This window comes from Culicoides brevitarsis, chromosome 1 (assembly GCF_036172545.1).
Source record: "Culicoides brevitarsis isolate CSIRO-B50_1 chromosome 1, AGI_CSIRO_Cbre_v1, whole genome shotgun sequence".
In the NCBI taxonomy this organism is placed as follows: domain Eukaryota; kingdom Metazoa; phylum Arthropoda; class Insecta; order Diptera; family Ceratopogonidae; genus Culicoides; species Culicoides brevitarsis.
Window position 1 is genome coordinate 5,698,828 of NC_087085.1, and position 18,599 is coordinate 5,717,426.

Genomic DNA, 18,599 nt, shown 5'->3' on the forward strand with positions numbered 1-18,599 from the left:
TGCTCCAAATGGATTGAAATTTGTCAGAGGGCTCTAATTTATCATTTTTAATCATTTTATAACTCAAAACTGCCAAAAAATTGAAACTGAAAAAAAAAAATTTTTATTTGACATGAAAACTAAATCAAGAGCAAAAAAACTGTGTCAAAAACTGTGTCAAAGCTATTTTTGTCAAATCTTGCTCCAAATGGATTGAAATTTGTCAGAGGGCTCTAATTTATCATTTTTAATCATTTTATAACTCAAAACTGCCAAAAAATTGAAACTGAAAAAAAAATTTTTTCTTTGACATAGTTTTGTTTTAAAAACTAAATCAAGAGCAAAAAAACTGTGTCAAAAACTGTGTCAAAGCTATTTTTGTCAAATCTTGCTCCAAATGGATTGAAATTTGTCAGAGGGCTCTAATTTATCATTTTTAATCATTTTATAACTCAAAACTGCCAAAAAATTGAAACTGAAAAAAAAAAATTTTTTCTTTGACATAGTTTTGTTTTAAAAACTAAATCAAGAGCAAAAAAACTGTGTCAAAAACTGTGTCAAAGCTATTTTTGTCAAATCTTGCTCCAAATGGATTGAAATTTGTCAGAGGGCTCTAATTTATCATTTTTAATCATTTTATAACTCAAAACTGCCAAAAAATTGAAACAGAAAAAAAAATTTTTTCTTTGACATAGTTTTGTTTTAAAAACTAAATCAAGAGCAAAAAAACTGTGTCAAAAACTGTGTCAAAGCAATTTTTGTCAAATCTTGCTCCAAATGGATTGAAATTTGTCAGAGGGCTCTAATTTATCATTTTTAATCATTTTATAACTCAAAACTGCCAAAAAATTGAAACTGAAAAAAAATTTTTTCTTTGACATAGTTTTGTTTTAAAAACTAAATCAAGAGCAAAAAAACTGTGTCAAAAACTGTGTCAAAGCAATTTTTGTCAAATCTTGCTCCAAATGGATTGAAATTTGTCAGAGGGCTCTAATTTATCATTTTTAATCATTTTATAACTCAAAACTGCCAAAAAATTGAAACTGAAAAAACATTTTTTCTTTGACATAGTTTTGTTTTGAAAACTAAATCAAGAGAAAAACTATGTCAAAAACTGTGTCAAAAACTGTGTCAAAGCTATTTTTGTCAAATCTTGCTCCAAATGGATTGAAATTTGTCAGAGGGCTCTAATTTATCATTTTTAATCATTTTATAACTCAAAACTGCCAAAAAATTGAAACTGAAAAAAAATTTTTTCTTTGACATAGTTTTGTTTTAAAAACTAAATCAAGAGCAAAAAAACTGTGTCAAAAACTGTGTCAAAGCAATTTTTGTCAAATCTTGCTCCAAATGGATAAAAATTTGTAAGAGGGCTCTAATTTATCATTTTTAATCATTTTATAACTCAAAACTGCAAAAAAATTGAAACTGAAAAAAAATTTTTTCTTTGACATAGTTTTGTTTTGAAAACTAAATCAAGAGCAAAAAAAACTGTGTCAAAAACTGTGTCAAAGCAATTTTTGTCAAATCTTGCTCCAAATCGATAAAAATTTATCAGAGGAGCTCTAATTTATCATTTTTAATCATTTTATAACTCAAAACTGCCAAAAAATTGAAACTGAAAAAAAATTTTTTCTTTGACATAGTTTTGTTTTAAAAACTAAATCAAGAGCAAAAAAAACTGTGTCAAAAACTGTGTCAAAGCAATTTTTGTCAAATCTTGCTCCAAATGGATAAAAATTTATCAGAGGGCTCTAATTTATCATTTTTAATCATTTTATAACTCAAAACTGCCAAAAAATTGAAAATGAAAAAAATTTTTTTCTTTGACATAGCTTTGTTTTAAAAACTAAATCAAGAGCAAAAAAACTGTGTCAAAAACCGTGTCAAAAACTGTGTCAAAGCTATTTTTGTCAAATCTTGCTCCAAATGGATTGAAATTTGTCAGAGGGCTCTAATTTATCATTTTTAATCATTTTATAACTCAAAACTGCAAAAAAATTGAAACTGAAAAAAAATTTTTTCTTTGACATAGTTTTGTTTTAAAAACTAAATCAAGAGCAAAAAAACTGTGTCAAAGCAATTTTTGTCAAATCTTGCTCCAAATGGATAAAAATTTGTCAAAGGGCTCTAATTTATCATTTTATAACTCAAAACTGCAAAAAAATTTAAAAGTTTTGTTTTAAAAACTAAATCAAGAGCAAAAAAACTGTGTCAAAGCAATTTTTGTCAAATCTTGCTCCAAATGGATAAAAATTTGTCTGAGGGCTCTAATTTATCATTTTTAATCATTTTATAACTCAAAACTGCCAAAAAATTGAAACTGAAAAAAATTTTTTCTTTGACTTGGTTTTGTTTTGAATGTGTATGAAATTGCGAAAGGGTCATGAGGAGTACAAAAATATGAATTTGAGGAGAACAAAATTGTAAAATGAAGAGTACAAAAAAGCGTAGATATATAACATCGAAATGCGGTATAGTATGTCGTTCTTTAGACGACTACTTTCTCTATTTTTTAAATAAATTTTTTTTGAATTTTTCAAGTAAAGTACCTAATGTTTGAAAAAAATCAAAATTTGACAATATTTTAAGAATTTTTTTTTTTTGATAAATTTGAAGCTTTTGAGACTTTTTAAATTTATTTAGATAATGTTTAAATAAAATTCACAAAAAATTTACAATAATTTTGAATTTTTGTTTAAAAATTTTGAAATTTTTTTCCAAGAATCAAAATTCGGGGAGTAATATCGAAGGCAAGGACAATTGTCACCTTATTTTCGAAAATGTTAAAAATTTTAAATTGAATTTCTCGTAATTTTTTCAATGTAACTGTTCAATATTTTTAAAGTTTTAGGTAAAATATTAATTTTTCTAATTTTTTAAATTAAAATTTGAATAAAATTAAGTTGAAATATGGCAAAATAAGAGAATTTCGAAATTTTAGGAGCTAAATAGTAGGGATGTAAATATTCGAGTACTCGTTTAGGATGGAAAATAATGCGCATTTTTGACACCATTAATAACGAGCTGTTTTGTCGTCAGAAAAAAAGATCTTACGCTCCCAATTTTTCGCTGTTTTTCGAGTAATTTACGCGAATTTATTAATGAAAAGTGTTGCAAAATGTCAGTGAAGCACTCGCGGATGTTGTGCAAGTAAAAGTATCGACAACGGCGTAAAATCCATTGATTTTTCGACATAAATAAGGTATATGTGTACATAGGTAAACAATTGAGAGGGAAAATTTGTTATTATTTTGCGAGCAATCACAACAACTCACAATTTCTCGTAAATTTGCAGGCAAAAGCTCCCTAAATCGTGACACGATGAATGACATTAGCAGCGCAAACAAGGATTCGGCAGTGTCGTCGGGCCAGTCTGCGTGGGAACAGCTAACGCAGAGTCAGAATCATGATCATCCGTCATCGCCATCCGTTCCGACAACGCCAACGACGCCAACTACGCCCATCAAGTCAGCGGGATCTCCCGAATTTCCGGCAACAACGCCGCTCGGAGCTCCGGGCAGCTCGATGAATTACGGCGAAGAGCTCAGCAACGAAATGATCAACATGGGATGGCGCAAATTTTGGTCGAAACGCGAAAATCGCCCCTACTTTTGGAACAAAATCACGGGCGAATCGCTGTGGGAATGGCCTCCGGGCAAAGGACCTCAACCTTTTGACCCGCTAACAGATCCTCTGGGCATTTGTCACGGCAACAATACAGGAAACGGACCAAGTGCGATGCCATCGGGCGCAACAACGCCCAATCACAATGCCATGAAACGACGAAGTTCGGAGGAAGTTGGCAGCAATAATCAACATCCGCATTCCGGACAACCGCCCTTGAAGAAATTCATCCTTGCTGGACCATGGGATCTCGAAATCCCGACAAATGTGATAATGTTTGATCGGATTCCGTCGACATTTCCGCCGCCGCATCCCGAAATCGAGGCAACGCGTGGCATGTTGACGCTCAAACTCGTCAAAACGTACGAGGATTTGTGTCAGAAGCGCGAAAACATCAAAGCACCCAAAGACTCGTTCAATCGTTGGCTCATGGAGCGCAAAGTTACGGATAACGGAATGGATCCGCTGCTTCCGAGTCATTGTGCGACGGAGATTTCGCAGTCGATGTATCGCGAAATAATGAACGACATGCCGATCAAAATTGTGAAACCAAAATTCACGGGAGATGCACGCAAACAACTCTCGCGTTACGCAGAAGCAGCCAAACTTATTCTCGAACAGAGACCTGCGCCGCCCGAAAGCAAGAAAGTCGTCAAATGGGTTGCTGAAGAAACCTTTGAATGGCTTCGGAAGACAGTTGGCGCAAGTTATGAAGATTTTCAGGATCGACTGGCGCATTTGAAGCGGCAATGTGAACCGCATCTCGTACAAATTGTGAGAGGAAGTGTCGAAACGTTGTGTATAAAAGTTTATCATTTGTCTGTGGAATATGCGAAACGGATACGTGAAAGACATCGAGTAAGTTTTTAAGACATTTTTTCAATTTTATAAAATTTTCATGATTTAAAAAAAATTATATTTTCTCAAAAAATTAATTTTTTATTAAAATCAATTTTTTATTTTTTTTTTAATTTCTGACGTTTAAAAAAAATTTTTGAAAATTTTTTCAACACATTTTTAATTTTTAGTATTTATAAAAAAAATTAATTTAATTTAATTTTTATTTTAATTCAAAATTTTTGTTATTTATTTTATTATTTTAAAAAATTTTAAAATTAAAAACAAATGATATTTAAGAATTTTTTTTTTTAAATTTCCTTAAAATTTCGAATTTTTAAATTTTCTTATGAGTTTATAAAAAAATTAATAAAATTGTCACTTTATGATTTTTTTAAAAAAAAAAATATTTTTTTGATAATTTTTTTATAATTTAATTCTTCTTCATAAATTTATTTTTCAAAAAAATATTCCATTTTCTTTTCTTTGTGATATTTTTTAATAAAAAATAAAATAATTTTAATAAAATTTTTTTTTAATATTTTTTAATTTTTTTTAAATATTTTCAGAAAAATTTTTATTTTTAAATTTTTTTTTTAAATTTTAATTTTTCTTTAAATTTAATTTTTTTAATTTTTTTTTTAAATTTTTATTTAAATTTTTTTTTTAATTTTTATTTTTAATTTTTTTTTTAAAAATTTTTTTTTTTTTTTTTTTAAATTTTTATTTTTAAATTTTTTTTAAATTTAATTTTTTTTTCCATTTTAGATACTTTTGAAAGATCATGGCGTACAAGAATTAACGCATCCCCTTCCTCAACCCATGGCTCGAAAGGTATGGTGTTATCCGATGCAATTTTCAATACCGTCAACACGAATGCCCGCCATTGAATACACGACCGACAAGGATTTCATGACGATAAAGTACACACATTCAACAATCCTCCCGTCGCCCGATACCCATATGATCAGTACGCTGCATTTACAGAAACTCGTAAGATATTTTTTTAATTTTTGAAAAATTCAAAAATTCTTGAAAAAAAATTTTTTTTTTAGGAGCAACTTTACCGTTACAACTGCTACGACGACAAAAAATTCGACTTGTTCATCGGGCGCGTTTACTGCATGTTGAAACGCTACGCGACATTCCTCGGAAACGTGAACCACATGCAACGCGAATGCGAATTGACGCAAGCCTCGCTGCCCGTTGCCGTTTTCGAGTGTTTGCATCGACACTTTGGCGTGACGTTCGAATGTTTCGCAAGTCCGTTGAATTGCTATTTTAGGCAATATTGCTCGGCATTCGGTGATACAGATTCGTACTTTGGATCGCGAGGATCTTTCTTAGAGTTTAAGCCAGTTTCGGGTTCGTTCGAAGTTAATCCGCCATACTGTGAGGAACTAATTGACGCCACGCTGATTCACATCGAGAAATTGCTGACGGATAGTACGGAGCCTTTAAGGTAAGATTTTTAAAGTTTTTATAAAAAATTTGTAAAAATGAAAAAAAAATTTTTTAGCTTTATCGTTTTTCTGCCGGAATGGAAAGACCCGCCTTTGCAATGTCTCTCGAAGATTGATGAATCGCATTTTAAGCGGAAACAAGTCGTTGTGATGGGCATGGAACACGAATATCGTCATGGATATCAATATATTATCCCAAAGTGAGTAAATTTTTATTTTAGAATATTTTTCTCTCATATTTTGGCTTTTCTTGATTTTTTTTTTAATTTTTCATTGTATTACATTTTCATTTTATAAATTTAATTTAAATTTTTTTAGAAAAAATTTTTCGAATTAGAATTTTTATTTTTTAACAATTTTTTTTTTATTTTTTCTTTTTCATTTTTTTTTGACAAAAATTTTAATTGTAAAATTCATTTAATTTTTTTTTAAATTATTTTAGAACTAATTTTTTAAGTTTTCTGTTTTTTGAAAAAATTTTCGAAAAATTAAAAAATAAATAATTTCTTTAAATTTTTGCAAAAAAAATTTTGGTTTCTCTGAAAAAAATTTTTTTTTTATTTTTTTTCATATTTTGAAATATTTGTAAAAAAAATGTATTTTTTTTAATTTCAGGTCTGAATGGAATGTAAAATGCATGTATGGAACATTAGTTGTTTGGCTACAAAATGACGCTGGATTTACAAAATGGGCACCTGTAAGTCAAAATTTCATCTTAACTCCTCCAAAATCCTCATTAAAAAATTAAATTAATTTTTTTTTAGACTGAAATTCGGGTTGAAGCTTTATTAGAATCATTTAGACCGGGGCGTGAACGTGATCGCGACAAATCGCTGCATCATGGAGCAAGTCCCAATGATAATCATCAAGGAAAACTCGCGCAAGAACCTTCTTCGGATCTTAAATAATGAACATTTTAATTACTTTTCGTTTGGCGGTAAGAGTTAGAAATACGTTGGTGTAAATATTTCTTTAGTTTTTTTCTGTGCGCGTACAAGAGACGGACAATTAACTTTATATTTATGTGAATGAAAGAAATGTGTGCAGTATGCGTTTACTGCTAAATGGTTTGAAATTGACGACAACAATAATTAATCACTTTCTTGTTCAAATATGTAATAATCTCTAAACTTGTAAAGTAAAAAAAAATAGATAAATTCTTATCTCATAGCTGAAAATGATTGTTACGCAAGTAAAACATAACAAAATTATATCGTAGCCTTCTTTTTCGTCCCTTTTATTTTAAATATACTTGTAAAAGTTGCAAATACACAAACTGTCTATCCTAACTAATTGTTTATTTTGTATTTTTGGAACGTATGAATGTATAAAGTTGCACTTCTGGAACAAAAAAAGCAAAAAATAACATTTTTAATTATCGCCATATTACAATGTTAATGTTTTAGAAGGCTTATATGTATAATAATAATATAAAATATATTATTAATATATATATATTGAAATTATATTAAAATAATATATAATAAATAATATATATAATTATTAATAATATTATAATTATTATATATAATATTATATATAATAATTATATAATATATTATTATTATTAATTATATATTAATTATAATAATATTAATATTTATTATATTAATTAATATTAATTTTATATTATTATTATAAATATTTGTAAAAAAAATAAAAAATCATGATCTTTAAAAAAATTTAATTAATTATTGACAAACCCTTGATAAGAATAGAACAAGTAGTTTAAACTAATACATAAAATAATATAAAAAATATAGAAATAATAAATGCAGTAACAGAAACAGTACCTATATTAGCGATATAATGTTTGTGTTTTAGTAATACGGCACCTATTTGTAATAATAAATATTAATTGTATGTTATAATTGTAAGCAAGAAAAAAAAACAAAACTGGTAAAACGTATGTTAGAGACATAAGGAAGTAGATTTTAGATACACATTAAGAGATATAACGAGAACAGGAAAAACAAATAAAAAATAGAATAATTTCTCATCATATATAAAAAAATTAAATATTTAATATTAACTTAAAGCCATAAAAATTTCTTTCTTTTACAAAATTATTAATAAAAAAAAATATCAAAATTATTATAGAACTTGAAAAAAATATTAAATACAAAATTTCAAAAATAAACACACTTACACGAGTTTGAGTGCAATGTTTCATACTTTAAATAATTTTTTAAAACATAAATTTAAGAAAATTAACACTTTCTGTGTCCTTTGTTATTATTTATAAATATTTCAAAAATACAAAAAAAATAACGAAAAATATCATAGAATATGAGAAAAGTATAAATTGTGAATATATATTTTGTAGATGTGAGCATTTTTTTTATTTATTTTCTTTCATTCATTCAAAAAAAATTATAGATGTGATGAAAAAAAAAAATTTTTTTTTTTGAAAATTAACTTTGTATCAAAAAAATATATGTTGTAAAATGTAGCATAAAATGTTGTTGGGATTTATTAAATACTTATTATTAAAAATTAATTAACGTAAATAAATAACTTGGGAGGAAATTCATCAAACATCATTAAAAAAAATAAATTAATTGAATTCAATAAAAAAAAAATATTAAACTTTTCTCAGTTCAATATCGCAAAATTTCTACAATGATAATTAAATATAATAATAAAAACAAATTTATAAAAAAATCTGTAAAATAAGAAATTAAATTAAATAAAAAAAAAAACAAACAGAAAATATATATATTAAATATAAATAAATAAAAATAATTAATTTTTAAGTTTTAAAAACATTAAATATAATAAATAATAATAATTATCATTCTAAATTCAAAAAACTTAAATTTATTTTTTTTTTATTTAAAAAGATATGAAAAAGGTAAGTAAAAAAAACATTTTTTAAATATTTTTAAATTTATTTATTTGATCTTTAGTTCATTTTTAATACAGATTAAAGTAAATTGTTAATACTTTTTAATATATATTTTAAATATTTTTTTTTTAATATAAATTTTAATTTTTATAAATATTAATTTTGAAAAATTGTCCTGTAAATAATTTATTGAAAATTTATATTGAGCGAAATGTTTGTAGAAAAAAATAAAAAACTTAAAATTACTATTTTTATTGTATAAGAATGAAATAAGTGCGTTATGTATAATTATTATAATAATAAACATTAATTTGCATTAACATCATAAGAAATGCGTGTTTTGAGAATGTAAATATTTGTTGTACTTATATTGTAACTTTGTTCGTTTTTTTTTCAAAATCAATCTCTTGTGGTTAAACATTATTATTTTTAATAAAGTAATAGTGAAACATGGTTCATAACTAACAAATATGTCAAGCATTTTTTTTATATTGCACCTCTTTGCACATTTATATAACTTTCGTGAGGAACAAAAACAACATTAAAAACGGGTATTGTCAAGGAATTTTGGTTAAAATTTAAGTTTTTCGTTAAAAGTTTTTTAGAAAAAAGGACATTTTTGTGACTTTTACTGTATCAATTCTACATAATTTGACGGAAAAAGGCCGTATGATACGCCATCAGGAGCTAATCCTTGCCACCAACCTTCGTCGATTTGGTCGATATGGGTAATTAAGTCGCCTGGATCGAAGCTTATCTCTGTTTCGTCGGCTAAAAAAGGTTTTTTTTATGAAAATTTTGATGAAAATTGAATTTCAAGGGAAAAATTACCTGCTTGATAGTCGTACAAGGCTCGAGCTTTTAACATGGTATCCGGATCGTAGTTCAGTTCTTCCGTATTTATGTTTTCTAAAATGAAAAATTATTCAAGAATAATTAAAATTTAAAAAAAAAATAAAAAATTAATATTTACAAAAAAATTAAAATTTAAAAAAAAAATAAAAATTTTCAAAAAAAATAAAAATTATTTGAAAAAAAAAAAATTTAAAAAAAAAAAAAAAATTTTGAAAAAAAATAAAAATTATAGCAAAAAATAAAAATTAAAATAAAAAAAAAATAAAAATAATGAAAATTTTCAAAAAAATAAAAAAAATTTAAAATAATAAAAAATTTTCAAAAAAAAAAATTAAAAATTAAAAAATTAAAAAAATGTTCAAAAAAATTAAAATTTTAAAAAAATAAAATTTTTAAAAGAGGTTAAATTTTTTTGAAATAAATAATTTTCAAAATAATAAAAAATAATTTAAAAATTAAAAAAAAACATAAAATTAAAAAAAAAATAAATTTTCAAAAAAATAAAAAAATTTAAAAAAAAAATTAAATTTTCAAAAAAATAAAAATAAGAAAATTTACCATTTGGCACTTCATTAACAGTCTCTGTCGGCATGTTGTGAAAGTCTTGTTGTTCCAATTCTTTGATGCATCTCTCTTCTTCCATCTTTTGTTCGTCCTCTACCTTTTGATATGTTTGTTCTTGTGGCACGACAGGCTCTTGTTCCGTTTCTTTCTTTGCTTGTTCCTTCGCTGCTTGAATTTCGCGCAAAATGTCGTCTTGTTTGGTCGACTTTACGGGCTCATTTAGCATGGATTTTTCGAAAATTGCCTTTTGCTCTTCCATTTTTCGCGCAATACTGTTCCTAATTGGCTTGGCAGGCGGTTGTTTCTTCGTCATCGCGTCTCCGTTACTTGCCGCCGCTTCGTCTTGCTTCTGTTGCGAGAACATTGCGCGAATTTTATTGACATGCGACGGTCCTGAATCGCCATTGCTACTTCCATTTTGGGGTTTTGCGGGTTCGTTTGTTGTTGTTGGCGTCGAAATTGTCGGATTCAAGAACGGAGAGACAATTTTTTGAGGTGATTTTGGTTTTTCAACTACTTTTTTCGCGGGCGGAGGACTCACAGGAGCTGGCGGGGGAATTTTAATTGGCGAACGAACGGGAGAAGGAACAAATTGTTTTGGTTTTTCTTCGACAACGGGCGACGAAACCTCCTTCGTGGCTTTTGTAAATCCGATTGTTGCGACAATTTTTCGTAATTTTTCGAGAATTTTGTCTTCGTCGATGTCGTCTTCGTTCGTTGCACTAATTTCGATTGAAGCTCCCTTCAAAAGACTCTTCACTTGCAACAAATGACTTGCGCTCACTGCACGACGCGAATTCGGCGATGCTTCTCCCTGCCAATGAAGCAAAACGTATTTCGTTACTTGCGCTTCCGGCTCCAATATTTTAATGAAGCCATACAACACTTTGCCAGCATTCTAAAAGAGAAAATAAATTTTTGTGTGAGAAAGCGAATAAAATGAAACAATGTACACAATACGTGTGTACGCGTGTAATCTCTTAATGAAAGCAGTCATAAAATGCAGATAAAATTGCGAGAAAAGTGAATCATACTTACTAAATCTTCTTGCAATTCCATTAAACCGCCATCGCCTTTACTTATGACCTTGAGAACGTTCGTTGTGCCTTCGTAGCCCAATAAAAGCCTGAAAAATACGAAAAATTGTGAATTCCAATTAGAAAATTAAAGTAAAAACATGAAAAATCTTACCAATCAGTCTCCGAACTATCAGATAAAACATCTTTGTACGCGTCTAAAATGCTACTTTTGTTTTTTTCCAAGTCGACAGACATTGCTGAGGATAATTTCTGTCTTGAATTTTGTGTTAAAATCTATTTTTCGAAGGTTTTTATTGAAATTTAGTTAAAATTCTATCTAATTTTGTTTCAGTTCAGTTTTCATAATAATCAGACTGTCAAAGTGAATGACAATTTTAGGTCGTTTCAACTTTAAATTTTCCTCACTTTTTATAAAAATTTTAGAGATTTAAAATAAAAATAATTTTTATTCAAATTTCATTTATTTTATAATTTTTTACACGAACAGCAATTTAAAAATTTTTTTTTCAATAATTTTAAAAAAATTCGAAATAAAAAAAAATTAATAAAAATATAAAAAAAATATTTTCTTTATTTTTAAATTTTTTTCATTTTCTTTAAGTGTTTAATTATTTCTTATTTCTAATTTCTTAATTTTAGTATAAATTTAATTTAATTTTTTTTTAATTTATTTTTAATTAAAAAAACAAAAATTCATAAAAATATTTTTAAAAAATAATTTTATTTATTTTTTTCGTTAATTATTTGAAAGTTAGCATTTGAACTTTATTATTTTTTTATTTTTGTTTTTTTTTCAAATCGAATTTTTTTTAAATTCAATTAGAATTAATTGGAGTCGAAAACGAAATACAAAAAATCATAAAAAATTATTTAAAATTACAAAAAAGACATTAATTTTTTTATTTTTTGAAATTTTTTTTTAAGTTCGAAATTATTTTTTTTTAATTCAATATTTTTAGAATTGATTGGAGTCGAAAACGAAATACAACAAATTATTTTATCACAAAAAAACATGAAGTTTATGTTAATTTTTTTTTTTTAATTTTTGAAAATTACTTTTTTTATAGAAAAAAATTATTTTTAATTTGATTAAACTCGAGAAATTCATAAAGTTGATTTAAAAAAAATTTTCAAAATTTATTAATTTTTTTTCAAAATTTTTATGGAATTTTTTTTTCGAATTTAAAAAAAATCTTAAAATAAATTAAAAAAAAAAAATAAATTTTTTCCTTATGAAATTTTCAAAATGAAACAAAAAGTAAAAAAAAATTAACTTGGATCAACCTAATCAGCTGCGTACGCCTCGTAAATTGCACAATAACAACACCATTCATCAAAATATCTGATAAAATATTAAAAATATCGCGGAATTACTTCGTTATCGATCGCTTTTTAAATGTTTAATTTATTCTCGGCCCGGATAGTCATAAGAAATTGTGCATGTAGTGTCAGAAATCGGTGAGTGTCATTGCGAAAAACTCGAGTTTCGGTGCAACTTTGATTTTTGCTGAAATTTTTTTGGAGAAAATTTGATAAATCACCTTTGTGACGTAATAATTACTCATTTTTTATCTTGTAGAACAATAACTCGCATCCAGTCGATTCACACGTACCAGAACATGGGCCGAAAGAATGACATAATGTTCAGTAACAATCCCGCACCGAACATTGCATCAGCTAAAATGACGAGATTTGCGAATATTTTGAAGTCGGAACAGGATTCGAGGGAATATCGTGGCTTGGTTTTGGACAATGGGTTGAAATGTGTGCTCATCAGTGATCCAACGACAGATAAATCGGCAGCTGCGATGTCTGTGGAAGTTGGTTACTTGAGTGATCCTGAAAATATTCCGGGATTGGCGCATTTTTGTGAACATATGTTATTCTTGGGAACGAAAAAGTATCCGGATGAGAATGAATACACGAGTTTTCTTGCGGCGAATGGAGGAACGAGCAATGCTGCGACTTATGCTGACATGACAAAATATTATTTCGAGGTAGTTCCTGATAAATTGGACGATGCATTGGATCGATTTGCGCATTTTTTCATCGATCCGTTGTTCACGGAGACAGCAACTGAGAGGGAAATTAATGCGGTTGACTCGGAGCATGAAAAAAATTTGACGACAGATGTTTGGAGGATACGACAAGTCAATAAAGAACTCGCAGATCCGAAACATCCGTATTATAAATTCGGGACGGGAAATAAACAGACGTTGTGTTTAACGCCAAAGGAACAAGGAATTGATGTTAGGTGAGAAAATTTAAAAATTTCCCTTTTTTCAACTTTTTTATTTTTTCTATTTTTTTTTATGACAATTTTTTTTATTTTTTAAGAATTTTTTACGTATTTTTTTTACGTATTTTTACGTAATTTTTTTTTTTGTTTTTAATATTTTTTCAATTTCAAGCTTCAAAAAAATTTTTTAAAATTAAAATTTTTTTGAAATAAAATTTAAAAAAAAATTCCTTTCATTATTTTCTCAAGAATAATTTTTTTTTTCACTTTGAGCTTCAAAGCGAACATTTGAAAAAAAATATTTTTCATTTTTTCATTTTTTCAAAAATCATATTATTTTTTCGATAAAATCAAATTTTAAATATTTTTTTCAATTTTGAGCTTAAAAGCGAACATTTGAAAAAAAAATTATTTATTTTTTTTTTTGGAAAATTTATTTTTAATTTTTTTTTTTTTGAAAATTATTTTTTTCATATTTTTTTTCGAAAAAATTAAATTTCTCAAAATTATTTTTAATTTTAAATATTTTTTCAATTTTGAGCTTTTTGAGCAAATATTTGAAAAAAAAAAAATATTTTTCATTTTTTTTTTTTTTTTTGAAAAGAAATTTTGAAAAATAATTCTCTCTTAAATTTTTTCGACTAAATTAATTTTAAATATTTTTTTAAATTTTGAGCTTTAATTTAAATTAATTTTTATTTATTTTTTTTCAGGAAGGAACTTTTCAAATTTCACGAAAAATGGTACAGCTCAAACATCATGAGTCTCGCAATTTTGGGCAAAGAATCGTTGGATGAGCTCGAAGACATGGTTGTACAGAAATTTTCTCCAATCATGAACAAAAATATCGATCACGAAGTTTACGACCCGAAACCCTATTTGAACGATCGTCTTGGAACACTAACTTCTGTCGTGCCCATCAAAGACATTCGAACTCTCACAATCAGCTTTCAGATGCCCGATTTAGATAAATATTACAAATCGGGTCCTGATCATTACGTTGCTCATCTTATCGGGCACGAAGGCGCTGGCAGCATCTTGTCTGAACTCAAAAAACGAGGTTTGAGCAACAATTTGATGGGAGGTTATTCAACTTCGGCACGTGGTTGGGGATTTTTTGAAATTACAGTCGACTTGACGGAAAAGGGATATGAAAAAACCGACGAAATAATCAAAATTATTTTTCAGTATATCAACATGTTGAAGAAGGAGGGCTCGCAAAAGTGGATTTTCGACGAATATTGTCAAATTAGTCAAATGTTGTTCCGGTTCAAGGACAAGGAAAATCCTTTGGCGCTCGTTTCGGGACTCGTACATGCGATGCAAGTGTATCCGTTGGAAGAAGTTTTGAGTGCGCCGTATCTCGTGAATCAATGGCGACCTGAACTAGTTGAGGATTTGCTCTCAAACATGTTTCCGGAGAACGCGAGATTTATTTTGGTTGGGAAAAAAGTTGCTGATACGGCGAATTTGACGGAGAAATGGTATGGGACAGCATATAAACACGAGAAAATTGCCAATAATAAGATGCGGGAATGGACCAATTGCGGCACGAGTGAAGCGTTGAAACTGCCGAAACCGAATCCTTTCATCCCGACAGATTTTGAGTTGTTGAAATATGAGGGAACGTCGAAATTTCCTTCAATTATCTTCGATTCGCCGTATATTCGAGTGTGGCATTTACAGGTAAGGATCACATTTACTGAAAATTAAAAGAAAAAATTTAATTTTTCTATTTAAATTTGGCAAAAATTTGAGATTTTTTAGTGAAATGAATCAAAGATTTTCATTTAAAAATATAAAAAAAATTTTCAAAAAATAATTTTAAAAATTATTACTTTTACTTTTTAAATTTAAAAAAATAAATTTTTAGTATAAAATCGGAAAAAAAATATTTTTTTATATAATTTTTTTTTAAATCATTTTTTTTAAATTTTTTTTTTAAATATTTTTTTTTTAAAATAATTTTTTTTTTTAAATAATTTTAAAGAAAAATTTAAAAAATAAATTTTTAGTATAAAATCGGCAAAAATAATTTTTTTTTAAATAAATTTTTTTTTTTAAATAATTTTAAAGAAAAATTTAAAAAATAAATTTTTATTATAATTTTGGCAAAAATTAAGATTTTTTTCAAACCAAAAAAAAAATTCATAAAAAATCTAAATTTTTTTAGAACATGAAAAATTTAAAAATTTTCATCAAAATTTATTTTTTTTAGGATAATGAATTCCTGAAGCCCAAATCATGTATCAACATCGATCTTGCATCGCCCATCGTGTATTCAGATCCAAGTAATTGCAATTTAACGCATTTATTTGTGCAACTTTTGAGAGATGATCTCAACGAGTATTTATATGATGCGGAATTAGCTGGATTAAAATTTGCCGTGAGCAATACGACATACGGGATTTCCATTGGAATCAGTGGTTACAGCGAAAAACAAGGAATTTTGTTGGAAAAAGTCTTGGAAAATCTCTTCAACTTCAAAATCGACCCGCAACGCTTTGAAATTATCAAAGAAAAATATATTCGAGGCTTGAAAAATTTCAAAGCGGAACAACCATACTCCCATGCGATTTATTACTTGGCTCTCATGTTAACGGAAGTTTCATGGACAAAAACGGAATTGCTTGAAGCGACGGAATTTCTGACGGTCGATCGTTTAAATTCTTTCATCAAGGAGTTGCTCACGAGATTACATGCGGAATGCTTCATTTACGGCAATTTCAACAAAGAACGAACTTTTGGGCTGACGAAAATCATTCAGAAACACATTTCGGCGACAACTACTTTACCATTGAACTCGCGACAACTTTTGCTGAAACGCGAAGTCAAACTCAATGAAGGCGACTCGTTTTTATTCGAAACGGAACACACGCAACACAAAAGCAATTGCACCGAGCTTTATATGCAAGTAGGACGTCAAAGCGAGAAAAATAACGTTTTCACGGATCTCGCGGTGCAAATTATCAACGAGCCATGTTACAATACCCTTCGAACGCAAGAGCAACTTGGATATATTGTCTTTTGTGGGACACGGAGAAATTGCGGGGCGCAAGGAATTCGCATAATTGTGCAATCAAATCGACATCCGGCGTACGTTGAAGAGAGAATTGAGACATTTTTGACTTCGATGAAGGCGCAAATCGAAAAAATGTCAGATGAAGAGTTTGAAAAACATAAAACGGCATTGGCGGCATTGAAATTGGAGAAGCCCAAGAGGATGTCGGCTCAATTTTCGCAATATTTGAATGAAATTTCCGTGCAGCAGTATCACTTTGAGAGATCCGAATGCGAAGTTGCGTTCCTGAAAAAAATTACAAAGGAGGAATTTATTAAGTTTTATGAAGTAAGTTTAATTTTTTTGCTTTATTTTACGAAATTTTGAAGAAAAAAATTCATTGAAAATTTCAAAATGTGCATTGGGTTTAAAATTTTAAATGTGCAATGGGAAAAAAATTAGAATTTGCCTTGGGACAAAAATTAAAAATGTTCATTAGGGTAAAATTTTCAAATTTTGCTTTGCTTTGGAAAAAAACTTCCCCGCATTAAAAATTGGGAGAAAAATTAAAATTTGTTTTTTGACATAAATTGATTACATTAAATTATAGAAGCCACCTCCCTGGCGTTACATGCTTTGGGACAAAAATTAAAAATGTTCATTGGGGTAAAATTTTCAAATTTTGCTTTGGGAAAAAAATTTAAAATGTTGATTGGGAGAAAAATTAAAATTTGCTTTGGGACAAAAATTAAAAATGTTCATTGGGGTAAAAATTAGAATTTGCCTTGGGACAAAAATATAAAATGATTCATTAAGACAAAATTTTTAAATTTTGCTTTGGGAAAAAAAAATTTAAAATGTTCATTGGGGTAAAATTTTAAAATTTTTCAACTGGTCTAAAATCAAAAAAGTAGATTTTTATCTCAAAAATTAATATTTTTTTTATTTTTTTTTTAGAACTTTTTGTTACCAAACTCCAAAGGAAGAAGAACACTCGTAATTTACATCACATCGACAGATTGCACGGAAAAAGCTCCTGCCTCAGATACGGAAAATCAAGTTGAACAACAACCAATTCACACGAAAATTGAAGATTTAGCTACTTTCAAGAGTACAAAGGAACTGTATCCAAATGTCGAGCCATATATAAAAATTCTACCGAAAGGAGCAAAAAGCAAACTTTAAACACGCTTTAAAAAAATCAACACACAGCGCTTCTTTTTTCCACAAACTAGAACGAATCATTGTTGAAAGAGAATTATTTATTTGAAAAAAAATAATAATTTAAATTTAAAAAAAATGAAAAATTCAATAATTACTGAAAATTATTGGTTAAAATGCGGGCATAAATCCTGTTTATCGCCTTTTCCTAACGTTCAGCTTCATCTGACAGATCAACGGAGGCTGTTTCATAGTCAGATCCTCCATCCGAGTCATTTTCCTTATCATCGTCTTCGGATTCTTCATCGCTGTCAATTTCAACATCTCCTGAAAAAGATCCGAAATTTGTTTTTTCTACAAAAATTTCTTTAAAATAAACTCACTGTGTTGTAAATTTTCGCGTGGATTCACGATGCGATCATGAATAAGGTTCAATTGTTGAATAACTCGATCGATTTTCTCCTCCGTTCGACTGAAAATACTTTTGTTTGTCAATTTTGTTGATTAATTTTTTCTTATCTCACTCGCCATGCGTTTTTTTTTTTGTTTTACTTACCTGCACAATGTCAACATTGCCTGTTCAAGTTGTGCGAGTTTTTCCTCGAATTCTTGCATGCGATTGGAAAGGGCGTCACTTTGATCATCCACGATCATTTTTAAAAGAATTTTTGGGAGTTAAAAAGGATTTTTATTGAAAAAAAATGCAGTTTTGAAAGGACTGCGATTGATTTGATGGATTTAAGGAAAATTCCGTTATTTCATGGGCGGCGAATAAATTAAGGGGGTTCGATTCAGGTTCGTACTTTAGAGAGAAAAAAATAAGGGCATTTGTCATTTTTTATACGGAATTAAAAAAAGAAAAAAATCTTAAATTTAATTTCTTAAATTTTATAAAAATTTGTACTAAAAGTTCATTAAAAAATTTGCTGAAAAATATGTTAATTTTTTTTTTTTTTTTTTTTTTTTTGAAAAAAACGAAAAAAAA

General features: G+C 27.8%; 4 protein-coding genes across 6 annotated transcripts; 2 read left to right on the forward strand and 2 right to left on the reverse strand.

Moving 5' to 3' along the window:
- Nucleotides 1-3,022: 3,022 nt before the first annotated feature.
- LOC134832992 (mRNA (2'-O-methyladenosine-N(6)-)-methyltransferase) lies at nt 3,023-7,166 on the forward strand. Of its 2 annotated transcripts, none has more exons than XM_063847175.1 (7): nt 3,023-3,200; nt 3,278-4,464; nt 5,212-5,436; nt 5,499-5,905; nt 5,963-6,106; nt 6,522-6,603; nt 6,671-7,166. In XM_063847175.1, exons 2-7 carry the CDS (start codon nt 3,304-3,306, stop codon nt 6,812-6,814), a joined length of 2,163 nt encoding a protein of 720 aa, XP_063703245.1. In that variant the 5' UTR covers nt 3,023-3,200; nt 3,278-3,303; the 3' UTR covers nt 6,815-7,166. The 2 variants fall into 2 exon arrangements, with proteins under 2 accessions (XP_063703245.1, XP_063703247.1); XM_063847177.1 differs by having other exon boundaries at nt 3,023-3,184.
- Nucleotides 7,167-8,932: 1,766 nt separating this feature from the next.
- Nucleotides 8,933-11,550, reverse strand: LOC134828123 (drebrin-like protein). Its single transcript, XM_063841095.1, has 5 exons — nt 11,365-11,550; nt 11,212-11,299; nt 10,168-11,071; nt 9,586-9,663; nt 8,933-9,525 (listed from the first exon to the last, which is right to left on the reverse strand). Exons 1-5 carry the CDS (start codon nt 11,445-11,447, stop codon nt 9,383-9,385), a joined length of 1,296 nt encoding a protein of 431 aa, XP_063697165.1. The 5' UTR covers nt 11,448-11,550; the 3' UTR covers nt 8,933-9,382.
- Nucleotides 11,551-12,531: 981 nt separating this feature from the next.
- On the forward strand, nt 12,532-17,698 carry LOC134828122 (insulin-degrading enzyme). Its single transcript, XM_063841094.1, has 5 exons — nt 12,532-12,671; nt 12,793-13,467; nt 14,166-15,138; nt 15,671-16,801; nt 17,411-17,698. Exons 1-5 carry the CDS (start codon nt 12,610-12,612, stop codon nt 17,636-17,638), a joined length of 3,069 nt encoding a protein of 1,022 aa, XP_063697164.1. The 5' UTR covers nt 12,532-12,609; the 3' UTR covers nt 17,639-17,698.
- Nucleotides 17,695-18,372, reverse strand: LOC134828124 (homeobox protein prospero-like). Of its 2 annotated transcripts, none has more exons than XM_063841097.1 (3): nt 18,171-18,372; nt 17,998-18,086; nt 17,695-17,941 (listed from the first exon to the last, which is right to left on the reverse strand). In XM_063841097.1, the coding sequence occupies exons 1-3, from the start codon at nt 18,266-18,268 to the stop codon at nt 17,823-17,825; spliced, it is 306 nt and encodes a 101-aa protein (XP_063697167.1). In that variant the 5' UTR covers nt 18,269-18,372; the 3' UTR covers nt 17,695-17,822. The 2 variants fall into 2 exon arrangements, with proteins under 2 accessions (XP_063697167.1, XP_063697166.1); XM_063841096.1 differs by having other exon boundaries at nt 17,998-18,095.
- Nucleotides 18,373-18,599: the final 227 nt, after the last annotated feature.